This window comes from Patagioenas fasciata, chromosome 3, assembly GCF_037038585.1.
Source record: "Patagioenas fasciata isolate bPatFas1 chromosome 3, bPatFas1.hap1, whole genome shotgun sequence".
In the NCBI taxonomy this organism is placed as follows: domain Eukaryota; kingdom Metazoa; phylum Chordata; class Aves; order Columbiformes; family Columbidae; genus Patagioenas; species Patagioenas fasciata.
In genome coordinates this window covers 9,971,064-9,997,513 of record NC_092522.1, presented here as the reverse complement: position 1 = coordinate 9,997,513, position 26,450 = coordinate 9,971,064, and the positions used below count along the sequence as shown (strand labels likewise).

Sequence of the window (26,450 nt, the reverse complement as noted above, 5' to 3'; positions counted from 1 at the left end):
AAGAGCTCTTGACATTTTACTAGAGACCAGCCACTTGGTTAAAAGTTTTTGCTTACATTTCATTATTTGTAACTTATTTAGGGAAGAGATCATTTAACTGTACCTTTTGAACAAGAATCTCGCCTTTGTTAATGTAGGATTAAATATAAAACACATTGAAAAGTCACATCTGAAAGGGGCCATTCAGATCCGCGACTGGATGACATGCAAATTCTTCACAGTTCTTTTATGATCTTAATCCACACGTGCAGAACAGACACCTTATGTGACAACAAAAGGGTTATCCCCAACCCTTGGAAACAAAGCAACAGAGAATCTCAGAATTTCTATTTTTGCAAAGTGTTTACTCACGTAGTTTGAATAAATTAATTTGCAAATAAAAATTAAACTACAGTATAATATAGTTTGAATAAAATGATTAGAACAACTACAATGGGTTTCTCGCTGCATTACTTAATGCATATAATCTGGAAAATGTCAAAATCAGTTATATTTCTATGGAAAGGGAGTAACAGCAGTTACTTGTACATGACAGCTAACTGAACTTATAGTACAGGTTTCCTGACACATGCATTTCCTGAGTGAACCAAACAATATATATAATTTCTTTTTAAAGATGGAGAAACAATTGACAGTCAAAGTAAATAATTCATGACAACTAAGCAACATAGGTCTCTCTTTAAACCAAGAAAATGTTAGAACATCTTCAAAAGGAAAAAATAAAGCTATGCTATAAACTACAGAAATTTGCTACTGTCAATTATACAGTACGTATTTTGAAAAAAAAAAAAAAAGAAAAAAAGAAAGAAATGAAGCTGGCCAAAAAAGCTCAACTCAATCCTAAAAAAGGTCAAGTTGTGTATTTGCCATGAAGCACAGTGCGTTAGCAGCAAAGCTGGGTGTAGTGCACTGGCCTTTTCTGGCGGATACAGAAGGGAAAGGGAGAGTAGAGAGGGAGGAGCAGAGAGACGACGAACTAGAGCCCACCACAGGGTGAGCGGACCTTAGCCAACATCCCACACCCAGGTCTACCAGCCCAGCCCCAGCTCAGGCTCTTCCCCAGCAGGGGATGCAAACACACATCCCCGGGGTACCAGGCTTCAACTCTGTTCCACATGCAGCCTCGATGAGTATTCGCACCACAAAGCAGGGCAAAGGCAAGCGTGACTGGCCAGATGAGAGGAGGACATCCGAGTGACAAGTCTGTGACAAGCTGTGATGGTGGCCGACCCACAAACTGCTCCCACACGTGCACCCGCCTCTCCCCTCACCCCCTGCGCCAAGGAGCAAGGAACAAAACGAGTCTCTTCTTTCAGGTTTCTTAATGTTTAACATTGGAAAAACCCTCACAAATGTCACTAATGCTAAATAAAGAGATGTGTTAGCATGAAGGGAGAAAAAAAAATCCTTAATCTAGACTAAGTTGCATATTCGAAGAGTCTGGTAAATATTCTCCTCATAACTAGACCATAATACACTCCTACCAAACAGACATTTTAAGAAGTCCTTCTTAGCTACCTTTCGACATGGTTAAAGCACACCTTTATGCCACCATAATTTGCATTAGCTTTGTTTAAAAAGCGTTGTAACTATTCTAAGAACTCAGTATTTTAGATTAAAAAAGATTTTTCTACCATTTCCATCTCATGTTCTTCTCTGTCCAGAGCTACTCTACACATCCAATTGCTGGATGTAACACACTATGACCATGCTACTCCCTAAACATTCTACTTATTTTCAATAATAAAGATAAATAGAAAAGAGTTAATATACACATTATATTTTACAATGTTTGCATCCAAGCTGTAAACTAATGTTCTTTGAACTATTTACCCTCCATATACAAAAAGAATGAAACAACTTTCAAACACTGTGGGCATGTGATTCAAGACCATTTAACTGAAGGCAAAGTTCACTCTACAATACTTCCTTCACCTCTTCAGAAATAGTTATTACCTAATATAAGCAGGAGTTTTCTCCCTTTCCCCCCCGTTTCTTCCATTTCCAGACTTTTCTTGATAGAGAGGGATTTAGTTGTCGTAACAAAGAAAACCCAAAAAACAAAAAACCAAAATTCTTCATCTTAATGCAAACCAGCAAAGCCCAGAGGATACAAAAAACAGTCAATTTAAAAATCAGAATCGCTTAGCTTATCAGTTTACTGCAGTCCTTGGTAGCACATGTGTTAGTCAAGAGGTCCTTGAAAAATAAGTCTGATGTAACCTTGCTCACCAGCCAGCTGATGCGCACAGAACGGACAGGCTGCATGAAAAGTGTGAGTACCATGAGGAAGAGGAATTTGGGACCAGTATGCAGTTGTCTTTTCAGAGCACACATGTCCACACGGGCTGAAGGCGTGAGTTGGAGGTCCTGCATCCACATAAAATCCCGCTTCGCATCCAAGCCACAGCGGCACATAGGGGCCGACAGAGCGGCACATGGGACACTCGCGATCCTTGCCATCTCTCTCCTCTTTGTTTCCCCAGTTGTGATAGCCGTGGACGTGGCCACAGTTCAGATACACCCACGGCTGCTTTTCGTCTACAACATCTTTTCTCTTCATGCTGGGAAATGCCAAGGTGTTGAACCCCACCGGACACTGGGGCCTTGCCGCATTTATCTCCTGTCTTAGTGCCTCCAGGTGCTTGACAGTGGGAGTGCGCGAGAGCCCTTCTGCGGTGCGCCACAGCAGCGTCGCTCCACACAGATCTATCAGAGAGCCGTCCTGGAGCTGGTTTGTTTCGTTCTCAACCTTGTGATGGACAAGGAGAAAGAGAGGTGTCACCTAATGTTATATGAAGAGTAACATAAGGTACTTTTTCATAATATGAATTTGCCTGGAAGATCCAGACAGAAGTCTCAAGCAGCTCCTCACTGTCCTATACAAGATACCCATAGGCAGTCCAGTGTCAGCTTCTCTCTTGCTGTTTTTTTTAATGTACACATAAATCTTCTCACATTAAAAAAAGGCCAAAAAGCTCCTTTTCAACTTTAACAACTTCTCTCAACTCTATCCCTATAGCACTCCCAACTACGTTACATGAAATACATCAAGGAGGAATGGCACAAGCCAAGTCTTGTTTTGTCCTTTATCACATTTTAGGCTGTTTTCTTCAAACACACTGTTAATGTGGCTTTCCTGTCCTCCAGAAAAAGTCAGCTGTCAGCATTCCTAGCTAAATGCATGACTTATTTACGTGTTCATGTAGCATTTCTTGTTGCAAAGGGATCCCAAGTCATAGCAAAACCAATCACCTCCTGGAAACGTTGCCAATGCTCTGGAAACCAGAGGGAAAACTCAGAATGCCAAGGTAGAAATGGATATCCAGGTATATAGGCATGCGTCAATAAAACTGTAACTATTATTTGTTATTCTATAAAAACAGGAGAAATGGGAAAACCTTGAAGGCTTAAACTCAAGAGGGAGAATCAGGGAAGTACTCTTTAAAGTGTGTGCATGACTATGACAGTTTGCAGAAGAGCAGAGTGGACAGGCAACTCAATTTAGAAGAGCAGTCTAGATCTACAGTTAAGTATTAAGTTTGCAGATAAACTCTTTCGGTTACTCAGGTTGAGCAAGACACCTTCGTGTATGAGCACAGACACGTAAGAAGTCAGCGTAATAATTACAGAGGTGACAGCTACACTGAATGAGGCAGATTCCAGCCTCTGTTTCTGCTCAAGCATATGCTTATACTCATTTTAAGCGCTGGTCACCCTTCTTACCATTTTTCCCCTCTGCTGAGCTGATCTGGTTTCACGGAGGCTGAACACGTTACCACACACAGATATCTCTCTCCACACCCCTGGCTTGGAGTCTTCTGTAAATCCATTACGGGGGTGCATAACAAGAACTCCATTTGTGGTCAGTCCATCCATTTGCCCATCTGATGTCTTCCACTTTGCAGCTTTCTCCTAAGAGAAGTTACATCAATGAAAACTTAATTTGCCTGAAGTGGAGCTATGAATTAGTTCAACTGTAAGTATGCCTGCACTGAACTTGGAAGAAAAAAGAAACAGTTCCCTTACCCCAAGAAAGATGTTTTTTGAGGAGTCAAATCCTGCAGCGTATATCCTTGCTGTAAAAGGAGGATTACGTTCACATATGATTCTGCAGGCAAACCTTGATATAGTGCTCTGCACAGACTGTGTATCTGAATTACTCTGACTTCCAGGAACCGTGTCTGTTACGACAAAGTCTATAGGACTCTCTGTTGAACGACCAATCTGGAAAGGGATTAAAAAAGAAAAACACCAGTTTAGAAGTTCGCTTTTGGGTCCAGGAATATCCAAACTCGATAGATTTAAAAGTGATCATGAAATAAAACCAAACATGATATTCCAGTTGGAAGCATTCCCCTCCACCAATCTAAAGTTAGGTTGCTAAAGCCTAATCTGAATCGATAAGTTATTCCACCTCCATGTGATCAAAGTTATTCTGAAGGCTGAGTACACAGTCAAATGAACGAAGGGGAAATAAAATGATGCAATTAAGTCAGTTCTGAGACAATTTCTCACTGAAGGCCACATCAGAAAGGTTACACCCAGGGCAGCTGGACCAGCTGCAGCACCACCAAAAACAGCTAGTAAACAACATTAGATGGAAGAAAAGTGACATTCAGTCACTTTGCCTGCCCAGAATATTCTGAACAATGCCAGATGAGGTTGAGGTGTAAATGTAGGAAAATTAGACTGTGTGAGCTCACTTCAGCTCTGGTAGGGCACTGAGAAGCAGAAAATCCATCAGGAAAGACCAGGTATAAGACATCTAGGGTGGGGAGGGGTTATATTATAACAACATGCAGAGAACACAACAGGAATGCAACATCTGACTGTAACCAGTTTTTTTAGTAGCTGTCCCTTCTTTTCTGGTTGCATGGAAGAATGAGTTTTGCAGTCCCAAACAGCTCTACAGGGTTTGATAGAATTGCATGGGTTTCACTGCTTTTCCAGGCAACTCACCTTGTCCTTTCCCTTATAAAGCATAAAAGGAAGTTATATCCTTCTCCTAAACATCCACGTAGCCAGGTTTAAAGCCCACTTGCACACTACTACCTTTCACTCACTTCCGGAGCTCTCTACAGCCTCTTGTAAAATAGCTGGTTATATTAAGAGACTGATTAACTGCTGGGCAGGAGACCCAAAAGGCTGAGGTGCTTTTTGGTAAAGGCTGGAGAGCTTTCATTAGACTGAACTGCCACGTCAATGTATTTTTCCATTGCTTCTTAAGCAGGATAACCCATCAGTACACATGGATTCCCACTGGCAATTTCAGAGCAGCATACATGCCACAGCACGCCTGGAGAGAGAACACTTACACACAAACAATAGCTTATGCTGCAGTCAGTTCATTACAGCCCTTTTGCTCTGTTGTAGGTATTTGCAGTTGCACAGCAGCTTCCTCCAGCACTCACCAACACTTCCCACCTCCTTAGAACGTGCACTGGCGTCACAGCTAAATGCTGTGACAGCAAAACTCCTTGCCATAAATTAGTGACAACGACAACAACAACAATCAACAAAAGATCAGTCCAGGAATCAGAAGGAACAAAGCACACAAGACCCCACAAACAAAACCCTTCCTTCTGAGAAAAACAGGAAACTGCTACAAGATACGAGCGCACACCGCAGCTGCAAATGTGTTTGTGGTTCCTTCTCACACATACAGGAACTGCAAAGTTGCTCTGAACTTTGGGCCTCCTCTCTCCACATTTCTCAATACCTCTAGACTTAATTCTGGGTTCACTTAAAGAGTTAGGAGTACTTTTCATATTAGTTGTGTCAAAAGCTTTCCCGTATTTACACGCGGTATTTCTTCTACCTGATCTCCAACTGGCTGATCCCAAATTCCTCTGTAAATGCTAGAAGCAAAGTTTCAATTGCTTAAAGAGAGCTGTGCACTTTATTCTTCATTTTGAAAGAAGGGACTAGGAAATAGGTTACGTGACTTGCAGACCAGCAATCAAAGGCAAAACTATAATCCTGTGCATTAGTCACAAAAGAACAACTTTCACCTCTGACCAAGCCTCAAAGAGACACACAGACATACAGCTTTGTTCAAATGATGGCCTTAGGAACAAACAGAATTAAATATTTCTGAATAGTAAAGCACAGAAAGTGACACATCCAAGCTTTTGGGTCTGAGAAAAAAAGCCTGTTGAGAGGATGTCTTGTTAAAAATTACCAAAAGAATACTTTTATATATCATATTAACTTCACATACCTGGAACATATCTGTGTTGCTGTCATGTGTATATTCAACTACAACTGTTTGGGCCCGAGACAAAGTGTAAGATATGCTGTGTTGGTCCTTATTACTTATTGCCTATGGAAAAAAAATGTCAAATATTATTGAACCAGGGAACGATAACTACTGAATACAGCAACAAAGCAGACAATGTATCTAACTGGGCTCTTGTTCTGCCCAATTCATGCATTAAGGCAGATGGTTGTTAGTGACACACCTGTAGTTAAACTTCACAAAAACCAGTTCTGGCCATTAAAAAAAGCTGCAGGATTGATTCAGCAACAGACCAAACTAGTCTCTTTACTGCACACTGCAACAAAATACACGTAACCAACACATATTATGAGTCATGCTTCATGTAAAAGCAATGCTGGCCTTGACATAAAAGAACAAAAACAACTGAGTGTAAAGACTAAAAGTGAATATAAGACCTTCATGCTCTTCTCAGTCTGAACTTCTCCAACAGCAAAGTTAGGACAAAAACTTAGGGATTTTACTCCAGAAACGGAATCTGAGTTCATACTAAAATTAGTGATGATTAATAAGATGCATAGACAAAAAAATGTAACAAGCAGTGGTGGTAAACAAGGTAATATGGAGAAACTCAGCAGAGGTTGCAGAAGTTGTAGCAGTCATCTAGGTTTCCTTTTGTTAGTCTAGATTTTAATTCTGCAACTATGAAGAACTGAAAAAGTAGTCTAAAATTATTTCCAAATAGCACTTGAAGATCATAAATAATTAGGAAAAATAAATGTTCTCTTTACAGATCTCCAACAGATAGAATTCCAATACAATAACTTCAGTTAGCAACGTGCTTTTGATTTCAGAATATTTAATGCCATTCCCTGAATCTAGGAATCAATATTCCTAAGTGACAAGGTATTGAGAAAGCCAGGCACTTACTACTGAATTTGTTCAAGGGCCTGATCTCAACACTGGAAATCTTCTCTAAAAACCCACTAAGCATTCTCCAATTCCCTTGGTTTTAGCAGAAATGCTCAATTTCTTATTGAACATAAGTGCACATATGCTTGAATGGCAGAGGTATTTAATGATAATACTTTCTCTATAATAGTTTTGCCATGAAATACAATTCAACTTCAGGACCGAATCCCACCCTTTACTGGTTCTTAATGGGAGCTCTGAAATTTATTATGAGCCATATAAAACTTGCACTGCAAAATCCACCTGTCCTCATGCCTGGGAAACTCCTACCCGTTCAGCCAAGTAGCAAGTACACACAGAGCTTTGGCAAAAATCTTTTAAGACAGCTTGATGTGAAGCAACGTTGGTCCTAAAACATGAATAAGCGCAAAACCAGGAGGGCTAAAACAGATGTCTGCAGTGAGTTTGGAAGGAAAACAGAATAGAAAATGTTTGACATGACTAGCCTATGCCCTGAACATTCACATTTCAAAACCAAACATTTTTCTTTCTGGACACAGCAAGGACTGGGCACCAGATTTCTTTTGCTAAATGGTTTCTTGCTAAGTCTGACAGGTAACAAAACACCTTGGATAAACATGAACCATTCTTTTCACAGACAGAACTTCATGCTTTTTACATCCCTTCATCTCAGTGTAACAGCAGTGACTTCAATGAACTCTTTATACAGCATCAGGAGACATAAGCTCAATTTGTCTAGTTAAGTCTTACCTTTGCTGCCTGAGGGGTACAGGCAATATGTACAGTGCTAGGTTTCACCCCATTTGCCTTGGGCCTTTTAAATAAAGCAAACCGGCTTTTTCTTCTTCCTCTATCTCCATTTGGGAGAGACCCATTGTACCTATCAAAAAGCACAGAAAAAGAACAACGTCCATCTTCCTGTATTACTTAGCTTCTTATGAGATACAGAGCTGCAAGAACTTTCATTCTAAACACAAAGTCTTCTTAATTAGTAAGGTATTAATAATTACAGATTTCCAATTAATCACACCTATTTAAATCTGAGAACTGATAAACACAATACTGAAAACTGCCCACGGAATTACAGCATACACAAAGTTCGTAGGGCAAGGAACGCTACCCAGATTAATCTCAAAGCTACTATCGACAAACCCAGATGGACTTGGGTCCCAAACAGGAAAACAAGTGTGGTTATATGCCTACCTGTAGCTTTATCTCCAAATGATGTGTTCATACTGTAAATGAAAGATTCTAAATACTCACCAACCCTGGTGGAGAGCTAGTATTTTATAGAACTTTGATTGAAATGAAAACCTATAAAGAATAGATATGCTGTCCTCTGAGACTCCAATTTAACCCCTCAGAAAACCCTCAGACTATCACTTTGAACACGTCAACATAAATGGGCCAGCCGGCAAACTTGCTGTTTGTACTTGGATATTATAGTCAGCTACTACGTTCTTACGGTTTTCAATTTTCCCTGAAGTCCTAAGGACCTTTTCCTTTCACATTATCACCTTAGTCACGTGTCTCAGCCCAACTTGGAACCAGCTGGGAAACCCTTCACAAACTGGCTGCTTTTGTTACAAAGTGCTTATGCAGGAAGAACACAAGACCTGAAAAAAATCAACATCTATTCAGGTGTTTAGAGCCCTACATCCATGCTCATGCTGTCACAAAAAAGTATGTGTACTGCAGTGTTGTTTTCCAATATATCACATCACGTATAATGCCTGTTTGCCACTGGAAAAGTTAACCCTCCCTTCGCCCCCTCACCAGATCAGCTACCAAAGTGAAACTGATTAACTCACTGTTCACTTGCACGCTCACTAGATACACTGCAAAAGAGGGAGTGCCAGGGGTTGTGGGACCACCTCTCACAGCAAGCTGCATTTTATCTGCCTTAAGCACCAAGACACAAACACTTACCCTAATACAATCAATTCACCATATTTTACTGGTGCTTTTGATGGATGATTTTCTTGATCAGGAGAAAACATGAGCTTAGCTAATGACTTCTTCTCAAATTTCAGGTCTCTGATCAAGAGTTGTGGCACACCTTTTTCATTATTTCCTGTAAAAACAAAGATAAAATTAAGGGTAAGAGAAAAGACTCAAATCCATCAATTACACAAGCCTGCACACTTATCTGATACAGCAGATACAATATTTTGTGTTTTCTATATTTGGTTTTGCCTGATATTTTAAAAACATACATATAAGCCATATCAATAAAGGTTGAATTGCCTGGAAGAACTACCAGACCACACAGCCACACAAGTGCATTTAGGAAATTTCAGCAGAGACTTGATAAAACATCTACAGTTGTTTTCCTTCATGCTAGTTTTTAGTATAAATGGTATATAGTTTCATTTAGTATGTTTGGTTCAACTATCAAGAAGTAGAGCCATATAGAGATTATAGAAAAAACAAAACAAAACCAAACCAAAGCAAGACCATTCTATTAGCTAGAGTGGTGAAGTTTTCACAGGAAGTATCTGATTCAGAGCTTTCCAATAAATTCTGGATTTGCAGATGTAAGGAAGTTGTGTGAAAATTTGAAATCGAGTCTACCATGCAACTCTGGGGTGTGCAATGTGAACTGTCATGTTTAACCAGATACAGAAGTGATACAAACCAGCTATTTTAAGATTTCTGAGGGAATTCCACATAATTCTTAATGAGAACAGTGCCTTGAAGTGCAATTTTCATCATAGTTCTGCTTTGATGAATAGTACACACTAGTACTTCTTTACAGCTTCTTATTAGTAACATTTCCAGACACCACTGACCTACCCAGCCCATCCCTGACCTTCTTATAGACTCTATAGTATAGAGAAAGCCTACCCAGCAGAGCACTTGCTCAATAAAGAATAAAGCTGATGCTAGCCTGTTTGAGGTTTTTTTAAAACAAGAACATCCCTTTGATTCATCCAAGTAAGTTTTCATACCAACCCAAAAAGCTATAAAGCTTTTTTAGTACTGATGGTTAATATTCTGCTTTCTGTTCAAATACACATTTTGGCCCACATAACATTTCTTGTGTCCTGTCATCAGCTTTGCTCACGAATACAATGCCGTATCTCCGTTTTCTTCTACCTCAACTAGACTGTAGATATTAGCAGAAAAGACGTTCAATGCAGATTTTATCTACCCCATCTTCTGTCCTAACAGGGAAAAGGAAGTAGCAGCACTTGACACCCTGCTCACATTTGTTTAGAAGACAACACAAAGATCCTTTACCAACATGATCTCTACCTACCCTCTCCCAGTCATCTTTGCTCCTTTGCAGAGAAGCTTGGCCTTCAACATCTATTCTAAATCTACCAGTTTCTTATTCAGCACGGATACGTTGATTCCCACACCTCCAATCAGCTCGCAGCCCTCTCTAAAAATTTAGTATGCTTCTTCACGCTTTCTTACATGCTCTCCCATGTATCTGGGAGGGCTTCACACAAATACGTGCAAAGACATCTTACTGTCCTACAAACTTTGGCTGTGATGCCCGCAGAACACAACCAGAAGGCTAAATAGAAGCCTTCCCTTTTTCCTTTCATTTCTCATTATTTTCCAAAACTTTCCTCCTTTGCTCTCAGATCTGTGTACTGTGGATTTCACAGTGCTTGAAGTAAGAAGTTAACTGAAGACTCTCTTTGTGGTTAGCATATGTGTAACATTATCACAAGGGTATCCTAACCCACTGCTAGACATGTGAGCGCACTGTTATAAACCCGATGTGCACAACACTACTGTGAAGTGTCTGCATCCCATCTACATGACCGTTACACCAATATATTTCTGTTGCATAGGAACCAGTGTGCATTTTCACTGGCCAGTTCTCTGTGTTCATGCTGTACTGTATCCATCATTTATCTGATGCAGACAGTGCCTTATACTGATCCAAGGATCCCCATCTGTTGCACAGGAACAGCACCAGCAGCACAGGAGAGAGTAAAGCACTGCTAGTTTGCTCTGGCAAGGGCATTTACTGTTGTAAGTGGGACCCAAGATTTTGCCTTTAGAATTCTAAAAGGAAGAATTTAGAGCAAATTTATATGAAAATGTGACCTACAACTCCTATCATGCCAGTAGTCAAAACATATTGTCATAGAGATTATCCCATTTGAGAAATGGAGCCTCAGAGCATTAGCTGTGTTCACAGTTTTCATGTTTGCTATGGCCATCCATATTTTCACCTTTGCTATAGTCTTCCTCGCCTCCTGGCATCACAATCCCCTTGGAGTTCCACACCAGCAATTCTCTGAAACCACGTACCTTAGGACACACCGCAGGGGTGGTTTACTGACATTAATAGTAAACTATCTAGCTCTTGGTGTTTAACAGTGTTTGGTTCTCCAGCTACATTTCCTTTCTGAAGTATTTCTATATAAGTGATTATAAATTTTAAGCATTTATCTGTATATAGATATAAGGTTATAAATACACTTATTATGAAGTATTTCTACTATCAACTTAAGTATTTCCTTTTAATGTTAAAACTTCTTGCATCATAGTTGCTTACATATTGTCTTTTAAAACAGCTCCTAATTTTCTTCTCCTCCCCAAATGATTAACCCATTTTCTACTTGAATATTGATCTCCTCAGCAGTCTCCCCTCTGCACTTCAGTCTTCTCCACATATAACTAATTTCATCTTGGTCATTGCATTTCACATGTAATGCTTCACATTTCTTTGCTAGAATACATAATCGTCCTTTGACTTGACATTTAACAACTCAGAAGAAACACTGTTATGAAATATGTAGCACCACCCATTAGGATATAGCACAGCACTAGTAAATACCATGACAGGGTGAAAAGAGATTTGAATAGTATCCACCCAACACTATGGTCTTTGAAAAAGAGCCAACCCATTCACTTAGAGAAGGTGGGAAGGCAAGCATTAAAAATAACCTTAACTTTTGCCATTAGTACAAGAAAAGGTTTGGCATAACTTTTCCTCTGTTTCACCCAAGTGAACAATTTCATGGAAAGCTAAAAAATTCCATCTCCCAATCAGTCAGCTTCTGAGTTTCATTAAGTACACATGAGCAGTTAAAGAAGACCCTACTTTAAAGAATTGCTTAAACAGGTGGTCAGTCACCTGCTCTTCAAAGATAACTGAGCAGAAACCATGAAAGGGGCCAACAGTTCCAAGTGGCAGACTTCAGCAATGCAAGACATTAACTGAAAAAATGCTAATACATGGAATAGTGTCCAACATCTAAAACTCAGCTCCCCCTCAATACATTTTTTTGTTTCACATTTAAATCCAGCCAAGTTTATTTTGGGATCAGTACACGTGATGGAAATCTACTTCCTATTTGATTTAAAGAAGGTTCAAGTTAGAAATCTGTAACTATCACTAGTGGAACAGCTTGCTTGTACATTTTCAGAAACATGCCTTGAATGTTTGAACTTCTTTTTAACTACATCTCAGAACCTCTATTGGCTGCACACACCACTTTCACAAGTACTAACACCACCCAGCTAACTTCAACTCAAGCACATGCAAAACTCAGTGCCCCTACAAAAAAAATAATCAGCACAACCTACACCCTGGTTCTCATACAGTATGATCTGCCTGATGCACTGTACCCAAAAGGAAGACTCATTTCCTTCCCAGAAGTAACAAAGATTAATCACATTCTTTCAGTGAGGTCCCTAAGACTAGTCCAAGCGAAATTTGATGTCTGCAAATAAAACTCAAGTGTTGTCCCACTGAAGATAAATCTAACAGGCCATGGGCTAACATCTCCAGTCCTGAAACAGAGCAGGCTTACTTACGGATCATTTAAAGCTTGATAAAGCATTTAAGAACTTATGGGAGGGAATGCTCTTGAGTTGAGAGGGAGGATCAACTAATTTATATAGTGGGCCTTCTCTTGCAGTATAACCTGACCAGCTTTTATTTCTAGAATACTACAGGAGACTTCTTGAAAGTGTTAGGAAAGTTTAATTAAATATGTTAAAAGACAACTTAGCCCTGTAGCACCTGTATACAACTAAGCAACAGACTGCTTAAAAAAAATATGTGCAAGTTAGCTTTTTGCCATGGCCATTAATTTTGCAACAGCACCTCTGGCCACTGGTGGAACAGGCTTCACTGGAGTAGGCTCTGAACAACAGACTGTTCTGAGCTTCTCCAAGATCCTTCAACACTGATGTTAAGGTGTTCATTACAAGATCCCACCCCATCCAACATCCTTCCAAAATCATAGAACTGGTAGTGGCAGATTCTTCGTGTCAAGATCTCTGCTTCTGCTACAGAGACTAAAACCTGAAAACTCCCACCTGCGCACAGTCATGTATTACAGAATGAAAAAGATTTTGTGAGTAAAGCAGCTTGCACACAGAGGAAATAGGCTCAGAACAGTATTCTTTGATTGGGTAAGAGGTTAGCACAACTGTTTCCAGTTAGCACCTGGAAAATGGAACAGGAAAATGGAATAGGAAGAACGCACAAAAAAGTAATACATTTTCATTCTTAACACTGGTCTCTCTGGAGCTGGGAGAAAGCTCACGGGAGGTAACTTGCACAATACTTGCTTGTGCAACTGTTTTGAGGGACTGGAAAGAGATGACATCTAAACTGAAAAGTATGGAAATCCTGTTTTGTGCAAGCTTTCTTGTTCGATATTCAGTTGAGCCACAGAAGGCCAAGATTGCTATGGCAGAAAACAAGCCACAGACTTCTGATTACATTCAAGCAGAAAGAAAAGCTGTATCGCATTGTACTCTCTCCTGTCACATTCAAATACGAGTCTTCAAATCTGGAGGCAGACTGTTCCCTGGAAGACCTAGAAAACCATGCCTCAGAGTAAACGAAGAGTTTAAGAGCCTGCCCACTTTCACTGAACATGCCATTTTCAATGGGGGACCTTGAGATACAGTGAATTTTGGTTGGTTTTGAACCATCAGCTTTAGCTCACCAGCCATCCTCAATCATTCAGCTGCCTTTCCTCATCATGAGACTACAAACATGATCAGTCTTTGGTGGCTTCTACAGAAAGTCTCCAGATCTTGTTTGCACTAAGGCACAGCACTTTGTGGTTAAGTTTGCTGTTTAGTAGACCAAGAACAGCAGTATCTTAACGGTTAAAATGGGGCGGGGGAGGGGAGAACATAAATTCAATGAGCCCAAGCAGAGATTCATTAAACAGTCGGCTGTGAGCTAAAAATACTAGAATAAAAGTCTCTTTGTAATAAATTACCATCATTTTCTAAACACAGAGCCAGCATTATAGGCTGCTAGCAACTGTAGCTAGTGCCAGACTAGCCCTTTTCTAAAATACTGCATAAATAACTCCACTTTCACAGTATAAAAAGAAGTCCTCTGTCACTGAGTATATTAAAATAAAAATACACTGATTCAGATGCAAAAATGGGACATTTTTCCATTTTATAATATTACCTTCTTTATGTTCTATATCTACATGTTCTAGGGTTTAGATTTTTTTTGAATTATAGAAATAAAGCTCAAGACAACTTGCCTACTGACATTTTTATACAATTTGCTACTTGCAGTCCCTCCATCTACTACCCTTGCAATTCTCATACCCAGCTCTTGCCTCGGCAATTCTGTGTTAAATCAGGGGGATACGGACAAAATATAATCCACCTCTTCTTGTAGTTATGCAGTGACAGGACAAGAAGCAACAAACAAGCTTCAACACAGAAAATCCTGATTAGTTATTAAGGAAAAAGTAATCCAGGGAGACTGTGGGATCTCTCTTCTTTGAAGTACTCAAACCTCAACTGCACATGATCCTGAACAACTTGATCTAAAGCTGTCCAGTCCCACTTTGAGCTGGAAAACCGGACCAGACAACCTGGACCAGCCCAAATAATTCTAGGAGTAGAATTCATTTTAGGAAGCCTGGCATGATTTTTTCAACCAACTAAAATATGCACCTTAGGTGCACTTCTGATCAGTCAGACATAAATTCTGAGCAAGTCCATCACAAAAAGCCCCAAAATTTTATCCTCACCCTCCCAAGGTTTGTGTGTTACCGTACAGAACTTTATTTTGATGTAAAACGCCGTATTGCTCTTCAAACAAAGAATTCACATCGAATAGCGCAGTTATCTAACTAAACACAAGCAGGACCCAAGTTTGCCAGCATCCATTGCCACATTTATGCCCCTCCAATACTCCTATCGATTTCTACTAGGTAATCTTGCGGCTGCAAGATCAGAAACTAAACTCCTCTGAACGCATGCACAGCACTTCAGTGCTGCATATCCTCATCTATGGATACATTTCATCCCATCTAAGGTAAAAATAATGGCTTCCAGATTAAAGGACCAGAACACCTAAGTTAAAGTCACTGTGAAACACAAAGTGGAGTCCTAGACAAGATTAATGTATTTGCAAGCACAGAAGAAGGAAGAGGCAATAAGTAATGATAGAGAAGTAAAAACAAAACAAAACCCAAAAAACCCAAACTGACTCATCCCCAGCAGACTGCCTTCTTGTTCGATTACAAGTCTCCATCAAGTCCAGGTTGCCAGATTTCAGAAACATGATGTATGTTACTGCTGATCTACACTGGTGTTAGCAACGAGGAATCTGTTTCATCACTGTTTCTGAAAGCTGAGGCAAAGATTGGGAAATCACTTTCTTCTACATGATGGTGAAGTCATCACTGGAAAGTTATTTTTCAACTGTTTTTCCTAGCAATCTTTTTGGAAGCTTTTATTAAAATAGTTTTACTGAAGCAATCACCTGGGTAGAGGAACACGCAGAAGAGTATGTGTTTATCAGCCGGAGTTTTCACACTTCTCCCAGTTTCCAGTTAACAACAAACTCACATTTCCTTCACACACATACCTGGAACTTTAACTTCAGCAGGTTCTATAATCTGCTTTCAAGATCAGCCAGATTCTGTCTACAGCTTGTATCCTTCACTACACATGCACAGGAAAGGTATACTAATGCAGTTGCAATGTATTCAAATTGCATTGTCACTTTAGATCAGTAGTTCTACCTAAGGAAAGATAGTATTTTCCTTTCTAGGAAAGGGAGTTTCTCAGCACTAAAAAAAACAATGGGAAAAATCAGCTCAGCCGTTTGCATGGCTTATTCTCTCCTTAGTCTATACTGTTTGTATTTTCTTTTATAAACTCCGAATAAGCTTAGTAATCCACTATACACATAAATGTTTTCTGATATGAAAGTACTGAAAACATGACAACAAGGCCAAGCTCTGAAATGAGCAAACAATCCCTCCTGCACAGGACACTACACACAAAACAATGCAAACTATCCACTGCTATGCCTTGACAACATCTGTAAAATCTCAAACAGAATGAAAACACGTTTTTACCACAGACATCTGGCATTAGTAGGCTAGTCAACCTGAAAACAAGTCACACACGAGTCATAGCACAAAAAAGCCCCAAACGAACAGCCAAATTAAGGCACATCGCCTGTGAACACTTTCAAAGGGGCAGCATTAACCTGGTAACACAAGCGCAAACCTACTGCTTTGCACCAAGACTACAGTTAACCTTTTCCGGTCTAAGAAACAGCAGTTTTAGTTGGGTTGGCAGCCAGTGTCCTGCTTCAAGCTCTGTTTCAGTCTCAGAAGCAAGCCTGAGCAGTTCTCAGCAGTTTCAGGAAAGCCGGGAAGAGACTAGTGAGGACAAGCATCCTTGTTCAATTAACAAGGCAAGTGTTTCATAGAACAAGACTTCTATTATAGGCACTTATATGAAAATCTGTACCTTATGACAGCATTGAAAAAATGGCATTCCTGTTCCAAAGATGGAAAAAGCCATCTAAGCACAGGGGCCCCATTTCAATTGACCTCTGCTAACTTCTGTCCTGTTATTCTGAACTGCCGTTGACTGGACAAGAATGTGGCTGGGCATACTCAACCTGGGAGAGTTATGTAATGGCTAACAATCCACGCTGACAGATTGACTAAAATTCCGAAAATATTCTCCTGAAAAAAAAAATCCAGCATTTTTTCAGTTAGAAAAAGTAACAGCTGATCCTCCCCTGAGGAAACCACGATAGCCTCCTACAGGTTACAAATGATGTAATTCAGGCTGCGTGTGGGAAGCTGAAAACATTTGTCTTTTAGCACAAGGTGTCTATTTTAAAGCTGTCACTGCAATATTATCTATAACCTTAATTAGCTGAGAAAAAATTCTCCACCAGTTAAACTGCTGTATGTACACGCGGTCTGCAGCCCCTTACCACCCACGTCCTCCACGCCAGCTTTCGGGTGTACCAGTGACGAAACACGAGGCCAAGCTCCTCTGCTGAGCGCCCCTGCAGCATGGGGGACAAACACTACGGGCGGAACTTGCTCCATCAGCTGAGCGACCTGCGGAAGTTATTCACACGAACTACTTCAGAAGATGAGTTTTGCAGCTTTCTACACAAGCTTTTGGCTGTTACAAGAAACTCTATGTTTTGTTAAAAAGGGACAGTTCTGATTTTATATATTTATATACATTTATATAAATGAAGATTATTTACATGACCTGCAATGTATGAAACCATAAAACAATATAGCAGAGGCATTCTGATCGAACAATGTTAGGTGTTCATTTGCCATAGTACTGCTTATTTGTATCTTCAGAGAGTCCCCTGCAAAAGTATAAGTATGAAAACAACAACAAAAAAATTACAATAAGGGTACTACATGGCAAAAGTAAGGTTCTGACACTGACGATTTTTTAGCCAGAAGCCTTTGAAATTATCCTCTTTACTGCCTTCAGACAAATTGCAGAGCATTACCTTAAAAATAAGCAGTCCCAACTTTCATTGCAAGTTGGTGACAGAAGCACAACTCCCATGTACAAACTAAGAGTTTATACCAAAACAGAAGCATTTTATTTTTAAAAGGGCTGTTCAACAGATCGATAGAGCTTTTTATGCTTTAATGACTGAGCTGAGAGAAATCTACTGTCTGATGCACCTGAACTAGAATACACAGCTGACAGCCCCATGCTCACAGAAAACCACGACGACTTCTTGTTCTACAGATCTGAACGTTGCCATTTTGCTTTTTTACGAGCCTCTGACTTCCTGAAGAGGCAGTTTATGTACAAAATATCAGCTAAATAGGTGTTTGTATTACACTAAAGCCTTTTCACATAGCACACTATACCATCTTACAAAAATAAGAGTTGCAATTACATTTAAAAACCTTTTTTTGTTCGTTTCAACACCACAAATCTCTAGCAGCTGCATAAGAAATTCTTCTTGGTATGATTTTGCTAGGTAATGTGGACAGTTTCAAGGCATCTTGCTCTGCACTGTGAAAATGAGAAGCGACTGATGCTTCTTACAAACAAGCAGCAATTATTATACTACACACTTTGAATGTGTCTTCCTATTTTGGGTGGAAGGGCAGCCCACAGACACACTGTCTGATCTCGGATTTCCCTTCAACCGCATCACTGAACTACCTTTCAACTTCTCACTGAAAAACACTGCAACTGAGGAGGCTTTTAGAAGAGAGACTGAAACAATACAACACTAGAAGGGAACAGCAATGGCATGCAGAGCACTTACCAGTATCTTTTGTCCTTTGAGTATTTCTGCACAGCAGAGGGAAAAAAAAAGGCACAACACTTTGATCTTGTTTAAAACCAGCTGAAATCCACCAACTCCTTTAAAGCCCCAGCAACTGCCTGACTGAGTGCCTCTGCTCAGTGTGCTTTTACTTAAGCCATGGGTAGCGCCTCCTGACTGAAGAGGGGCTGGCTCTGCCTTGCGTAAGCGAGGTAAACACCACCGCGCCTTGCACCATTGGCTGGAGCCAGAGCCTGCATCCCGCTTGGCGCCCCATAAACTCATCCCTCTCCGGCCCCAAAAAGGGAAAAAGGAAGCGGAGGGTGTGTTGAGAATGATCCTGCAGCCCAATTCCCTGGCAGCTCTGTGGACGAGGTTCTCGGAGAAACACCCATCTATTTCCTTTTCTGCTTCTCTTACATAACTGTACCCCTGCATGCTATACCTTTTTTTTTTTCTTCTTTTTTTAATCATCACTGAATAGCTCAGCCAGCTTCCCTGACCTCCCACACAAAAAATGACTTCTTAATACAATGAGAATTAAACCAGCAGAAAATCTTCAGGCATTGCCATCCCTGTTTTCACTGAGGCTATAGAACTGGACACACAACACACCTGCAGACAACACCTGTGTGCACTGGACTCTCATGGCCAGCAATGCTGTAACAGCTCATTCCTGTAGGAGGCACATTTAGAAAGGCAAATCTGCTCGTGTCAGACCAGGTTCTGAGCTCATTTCTTATTCCACTAACACTGAAATCACTGCTTCAAGCCAGTGGGTGGGATCATTTAAATGTCTGAGCCATGAAACGGTGACTTCCAAGTTACCACCTCTTCAAATTGATCATGCAAATGCTCTGAGGCTGCTACAAGCATCGCACGATGCAGTAGTTAAACCTTTACATCAAGTTTTACATCACAGTTGTAGTGGGACAAGACGATGTGCATGGTTACCCTGAGGCTGGCATTCGACATTTCCAAGTTCTACAAGTGACTATTGCTCCTATCTCTGCTGCTCCTTCCTTGGCTTGCCACCTCAATATCACAAGCACAACTTTGTGGACTGGTTTCCCTCATCTGTCCACATTTTCAGAAGCTGGTTTACTTGCTCAAACGTTTTTCAGCTGGATCTGTGTTCAGCTCATGGTACAGCTGTGCAGTTGCACCAGCAGAATCAAAGGTGTGAGGGGAAGAGAAGTTGCATTACGCAGCAGCACTCTAAAGCAAAGCACTGTCAAATGACATTTTTGTTCAAAATGCCATGACACAGCGTGATTTGCAGCTCCACAGAAGTCAGCTTCACTGCTGAATGCATGCCCTTTTTCTCTCTCCTTGACCTGTACTCCACAGCCAGCCTACCCTTAGGTAATACCATAATGCTGTCCTGTTACAGGATCTTGTCACCTACCTGAAAAACTCAGCTGCAGAACCTCTTGCCATAAGGTACTTTGGATAACAAAACATACATAGGCTCAAAGACATGTCCCCACCCCTGCCACAGCCTCCTATCAGAGATTACTAAGCACAAAGATACTACTTTGCTACACAGGTGTGACTGGGCCACAACTGCTGAACACTGAGAAGTACTTGGAGAAATATTGATGTGCAGGTCCTTCCTTGTTCCCACTCTCCTGCCTAACAAAAATGACATGCTACTGAATACTGATCTGAGATGGCACAGTCATTATCACAGCTTTTAGATTACTGAAATGGAACAAGGCTTAGGGAAAAATATAAAACACGACACAAAAACCCCAAATATTTTAACCCAAATTAATTTGCTAATCTGTTTGTGGGTTTATTCTGTAAACTTGCTATACCAATGGCAAGTGAGGGGATAAGAACCTTCTGAACCAATCTCATCAGTAAAGCCAGAGGCTCATCAAGCCACATCTTGAGGTTAGAGTTGAGCCCTCCTCCCTGCCAAAATATCAACACCCTGACTCTACTGGTACATGAATCTAGCTTTTCCACCGGAAACTTGAAAAACCTTAAAATTACACATTTGCTGTGGTGGAAGTGTCACCTCATCCCACCTCCCCCATCACCTTATTACTACATCCCTGTCCTGGCCTATATAAGGTGGGTAGCTTTAATAATTTTTTTTAATCAGGGCCAAGTTCTTTTTCTTTTGTTTAAAACCAAAACCAACCAAAAGCACCCACTATCAGGACTGTATTAGGATCACTTAACACACAGATATGGTAAGAAGAGTACAAAAAGTGTTCTGTATTCAAGTATTTAACTGTAGTGATGAATTATATTGGCATGAGTACTTCAAGGTTGTGTTAGTTTCCTCAGAAAAGCTGTAACACTTAAGTTGTACTGTTTTAAAGCTGTTCATTCTGAAAATCAGAACTTAAGAAGACTAACTTGCTTCTAGTGCTCCTTTATTTTCCCATTTTACAAATGCCACTGTTCAGAGACCAGGTTAATCATCTTGTGGATGACTTTATGCTGCAGGCAAATAGAAGTCACAGAGCGAGCAACTGCAGATGGATATGCCTTCTAGTGCCCAAGCCAGCCTCCTGCAAATAACAATCCTTATCTCTACATCCCACCTGCCTTCCTATTAGTGACTTAGGGGATTCTGGAGGTCAGACCTCTGCTCTCAGAAAACACACCATAGTGCTCTTTTCATAGCTAATTGTGCCCAACCTCAAAGCAGTTTTTTTTGGGCGTTTATTTTGCCCCAGGCACACTACAGTGTGTCTGCCTCTGAACATCTACCCTACAGAGTTTGAACCACTTTGTTTCCCTGCCCACTTTCACTAACTACCAGGTTCTACTCCTCTCTCTTCCTGTGTCAAAATTGTCTCTCACTTTTATTAAAAGGAGGGCTCAATGATTTCCCATCCACACAAGAAGCACACACTGCCTTGAGGACTGGAAGCAAACGCCTCAAGCGTGCTGTTGCTAGGCAAGCTATCTGATTTTTCCTGGAGCAGAGATGCTGTCGACCATGCCAGAGTAAAACAATAAAATCTGTAGCCCAAGATATCATTGCTAATTTCATGAAGTGACGCTTAACTGCAGGGGAGGTTCTTTCCTTGAAGTTGTTAGAGGAATAAAGGGCTGTATCGTCATGTTCTTCTATCTGACTCATGAGCAGATGCTGTACAGTTTGATATAATTATGTGATTTCACATGACATTCAAAATGAGCTTTGAAGAGAAATGTATTTCTAGCTCTACCAGTTAAAAAGACAGCCTTGCAGATATGGGCAAAGGGTAACACTATGTCCCCTGGCATGCAGACACCCAAGAAGCCTGAATGGCAAACTCCTCAAACTAGACTTCCCCTCATCAATGTATTACTGATAGATTTCAAGACTGACATTTTAAACATGTCTCTGATAATTTTATTTAACAAAATGGGCAGGGAGTGGAGTAAAAAAACCCCACACAGGATAAGTGCTTGAAATTGCTGCACACAGAATACAGAGAAAAGGAGACTGAAAGAAACAGTGAGAAAAGAGAGCAAAAAACATGGAAGAATATTATCTGTAATGGTCCTAAGGGGAAATATACTTGTACACCAATACTGGAGGCTGAACATACACTTATACACCACTTATAACTCTGTTTTCCACAAAGTCAGTGGTTGAACTCTGATCAAAGTCAATGATACACAAACTCCCCAAATATTTAATGCACTGGGAAGTGTGAACACTGTCAGGGGGTTCTCAGAAGTCTAACCCCAGGTACACAGCAGAAGAAGAAAGAAGGGAAGATTACTGACTTGCCAGCCCCATTAATCTTTCACTGCGTTATGCCACATGTAGTCTCTGTGCAAGGAGTTCCCATGTTATACAGTTAAAAAAAACCATACTATAGTGTTTTAAGAAGATTGGAGGGTGGGAAGGGGGAAGCAGCCAGAAACCAAGAACACACTAAATAGAGTATACAATAGAAATTTTAATCAAATAATCTGCAGGAAGAGGAGGAGGGAAGGAAATGACCTAATCCCCTGTGCTACTGCATGGTGCCTTTTTGCAAGCAGCAAGAAAATCCTTGTAAGGGCCAAGCAAACAAAGGTCCATTGTTATGGCTCCAGCTTCCAGAGAAGAACATTTTGCTGCATCTCAAGTTGCTGCAATGTGAAGGGTAGACAGTACTTTATGAACTTTTCCACACTGACCACTTCTGGAAAGGGTGGGAGAGGCTAATTAGATTTGCAGGACAGCTGAGTAAAAGTAGAATCTCAAGTTCTTAATGCACAACAAATTCTCCTTCAAAGAGATGTGCCAACTTGAAAATGTCTGTCATCCAACAACCATGGTGATCCTTAGGCAACTGTGGAGCAATTCATCACTGAAGCTGCAGTAGCCTAGTTACAGAGAGGCAACAAATCATCACACTACAGAGAGGCACTTCCCATGACACGAGCCATCCTTTACCATCAGAAAAACCTAATGAGCCCTTCTTACCAAGTCCTATTTCACCCTTAGATCTTTGTGTGCCTGCTCCTCAGCTACAACTCAGCATATCCCACTCTGCCGACTGAAAAAAACAATTGGCCCTCTGTCACAAGGGTGATCTTCGCTTTAGCAGGCAACACATGGCTTTTAGCATTGTACCAATTCTGTACTTTCAATTGGGAGAGACTGTCAAAAGTGCATGCAAGATTTTCGATCCTTGGACTGAGAACATATTTCTATGAGCTGAAGGAATTCAAGACAGGAATAAAGAAATAACTACAAACAGCAAGAGAGCCCCTAGGTCTAATTCTAAGTTGATTCTAGATGGTGCAATATGATCTGAAGCATAAATCCCAAAGTTAATTCCAAAGGTCTCCAATGATATTAACAATCTGAGTCCAAAGGGCCTTTACATTTAGGTTTCCTTCAAATAAGGCAGCTCTGTTGGAGGTTTTCTCCCTTCACACTTCACTTTAGTCATTCACCAGAATCTGAGTGCTGCTTCTGTGTTTCCAAGAGGCCAAGTCAAGTCCTTTCCTCCTAAGGCATTTCACGGAATCACAGGATAATTCAGGAGGTCATTAGTGTAGCCTTCTGCTCAAAGCAGAAGTTGGTTTCCCAGATATTGAGCTATTACTGCCAGAGACTGGGAGCTCTAAGTACGAAATGACCTCTCGAGATGTGCATTCCCTCCGGAAATAGGAAAGGTGTACCAAATGCTGAAGAACTGCAGATGACAAGCAGTCTTTCAGACCTGTCTGGAGCTTCTTGTTTGTTCACAGCCTTCCTATGATAGTCAGACTCAACATTTACCTAAAATAAAACAACTGGCAAAAATTACTAGAGAGAGCTTGCTGTAGCCACACCAAAGATTGTTTGGGCAGATGAAACACTTGAAAGGGTGAAACCCACATACCCTGTGTTTTACAACAGCTTTGCAGGAGAAATGTGTCCCAATAAGCAATTCAGCACTGACACTATAAAACTATTCACAGAAACTGTTGCTCAAATAGGACATTTGGGAACCAAGCTGCTCTTACGATGGTCCTTCACCTGGCTTCTCAAGAATGGCCTGAAGCATCAGACATGCTGGATTTTTAAAAATCCAAGACTGAATGGATGATAGGTCAGGGCATCATTCTGAAGAAAACACATTCATTTCCCAAAAGGTCAAACTGGTGTAAGCCATCTGCTAAGTCAGAAACACACAGATGTAGCTGCACCAGGCTTCTTTCCAAAACAGTAAACTTGAGTTGCCCAAGTACCTGGAAAGACTTTTTTTTTTTTTAAGTTCTCTAGGAACATTTCTGGATCTTGAAAACTCTGCAAGCCAAATACTATATCTGCAAGTCCAATTAACCTAGGCAATACACAAACACTTGCTCAAATAACTTTTTAGCTGTAGTTCTGTATTCTTTGAATTCAGATTCACTGAGCTTCAGATATTATTGTTTCCCCTAAATGAAGGGAGGCCCAATTTGAATTCATTTCCAAGATGTAGTTTTCCTGCTTGCAAAACTTTTAAGGTACCTTCTAGCAGAACTAGCTGAACCTGCATTACCTGCAAGTTTTCATTCCCACAATGCTAGATCATCTGACCAGGGACTTCTTCAGAGAAAGTTAAGACAGACTGTCACTAGAAGTATTAACACATTTTTACCTTACTTTTAGCATTGAAAAACATTTCACATAGACTAGCAAAAAGGACAGAAGTATTCAGTTAGAGAAACTCAGCTTTAATTCACTGGCTCCCCACACTCACATTCTAGGGGAGAAACACTCTTAAGAAGGACAATGTTTAAAAAGCTATTCAGTACAGTTTCTATTCAACTCCCACATCACACAAATGATTATATTAAAATAAGGCAAGTACCTTTTCACTCGGAGAGGTCATGAAGCTCAAAAGTAAAATTTATCCAATAGAGTTTCCCTCTGCTTTATCCTAAATTCCTGACCACACTGTTATTACACTCTTGATACTCACATTTTCAGCTGTAGTTCATCAGCATTTCCAGTAAAAAATTGCTGGATAACCTCCACACTGCTCTCCTCACCTTCGCATGTGAACATCCCAAGTTTGTAGTTCATACATGAATACTTGGTAAGTCACTGCTAACAAATGTACAATCTTACTGTATTCTTCTTCCTCCTAACTTCAAACTTTGGACTGTCTTTATATAAGGTGCAAAACCTGGCCCTTTCTAAACATATCACCTCCAGCATTTACATATAAAAGCATATGACCTACATACCTCTGGATAGCTGTCAGAAGTTTTGTGTACTCTCTGCAAGCCATGTGTCAGGTTTTTACAGTGGCCTGGCAGGATACATTACAGTCCTACACATAATGGCTGGTTTTGGTACCTCAGTTTCCTATATTTCTGACATCCAAATATGTATTGTTATGACTATTTTAAACACTGCTGAATGAACTCAGGTACAGAACAAAGGTTAGTTTAGACAAAAACCCAAGAGAACAATAATTTATTATTTGCACATGCAACAGGTTTCTATTAGAGGTATACTGAACTCTCTCAAAATATATTAAAAGCCGGCTCTTCATGAGTAAAGTTATACATAAACACAAATTAACCTTTTGCACACCTAAGTTTCCAAGTTGACTGCCTTTAACAGCCAGCAACTCAAACAGGACAAAGTTCAAATATCTCTTCCACCTCCTCATCACTTACCTGTTCCTAGTTTGTTACCATTCAGAAAAAAAAAATCCCATGCTATTCAATGATATCTTTCTTTCCTTTATAATCCCATGGGCAATGCATAATTTAGCATATCTAGAGAGTAACAATACTTCTTACCCTTCTAATCCAATTTGGATAAGAGGTTTGCTGCTTAGAAGAATAAACAGGCAGCTGTACTTTTTCTCTACCTACATGTGGGCACTAACACATAACAACAGAAAGGTCACCCTCAAAAAGCAGCCCGTGTTAGGGATGCCATGTCTCAATTTTATTCCTTGGTTGAGCCAGGAATCCAGCTTCTTCTTCAGGTGTAAGGATAGAGCTGGTAGGTACTCTTGGCTCCTGTCACATCCCACATTTGGCATCATTGTGGCAAATACATTCTCACCAAAAAAAGCCACGGGACAGAATACCCCAACCACAGAGATGAAGCTGTCCTACTTCTATAGAGACTCACAGCACTTTCATCTGACCATATGGCCCAGTTTTCATTAAGAGCTAAGAAAATTGTTATGTTTAACATTTGACTTACAGTTGCAAGTTTTCAAGGTGTCACTAGTTTCAAGTTTTCAACTTGCTGTGTATAAAGAAAAACGTTACTTTCAAATAAGTGAAGGTATCTAGCTGAATATGGCAACTTTTAGA

The 26,450-nt window shown here is 40.4% G+C and overlaps 1 protein-coding gene across 4 annotated transcripts in view; it reads right to left on the bottom strand.

The window, feature by feature from the left end:
• Positions 1-323: 323 nt before the first annotated feature.
• The window catches only part of PELI1 (pellino E3 ubiquitin protein ligase 1), a 45,998-nt gene continuing 19,871 nt past the window's right edge, over positions 324-26,450 (bottom strand). For 2 of the 4 annotated variants that reach the window (XM_065835179.2, XM_071805731.1), the window contains 6 exons: positions 9,083-9,227; positions 7,904-8,033; positions 6,224-6,325; positions 4,030-4,227; positions 3,727-3,915; positions 324-2,752 (listed from right to left, as the gene is read on the bottom strand). In XM_065835179.2, the coding sequence (XP_065691251.1) occupies positions 2,186-2,752; positions 3,727-3,915; positions 4,030-4,227; positions 6,224-6,325; positions 7,904-8,033; positions 9,083-9,153 (1,257 nt within the window). In that variant the 5' untranslated portion in view covers positions 9,154-9,227 and the 3' untranslated portion in view covers positions 324-2,185. Of the gene's footprint in view, positions 2,753-3,726; positions 3,916-4,029; positions 4,228-6,223; positions 6,326-7,903; positions 8,034-9,082; positions 9,228-17,360; positions 17,491-18,686; positions 19,140-26,450 lie in introns of those variants that run through there. The other 2 variants (XM_071805729.1, XM_071805730.1) reach the window with 2 other exon arrangements.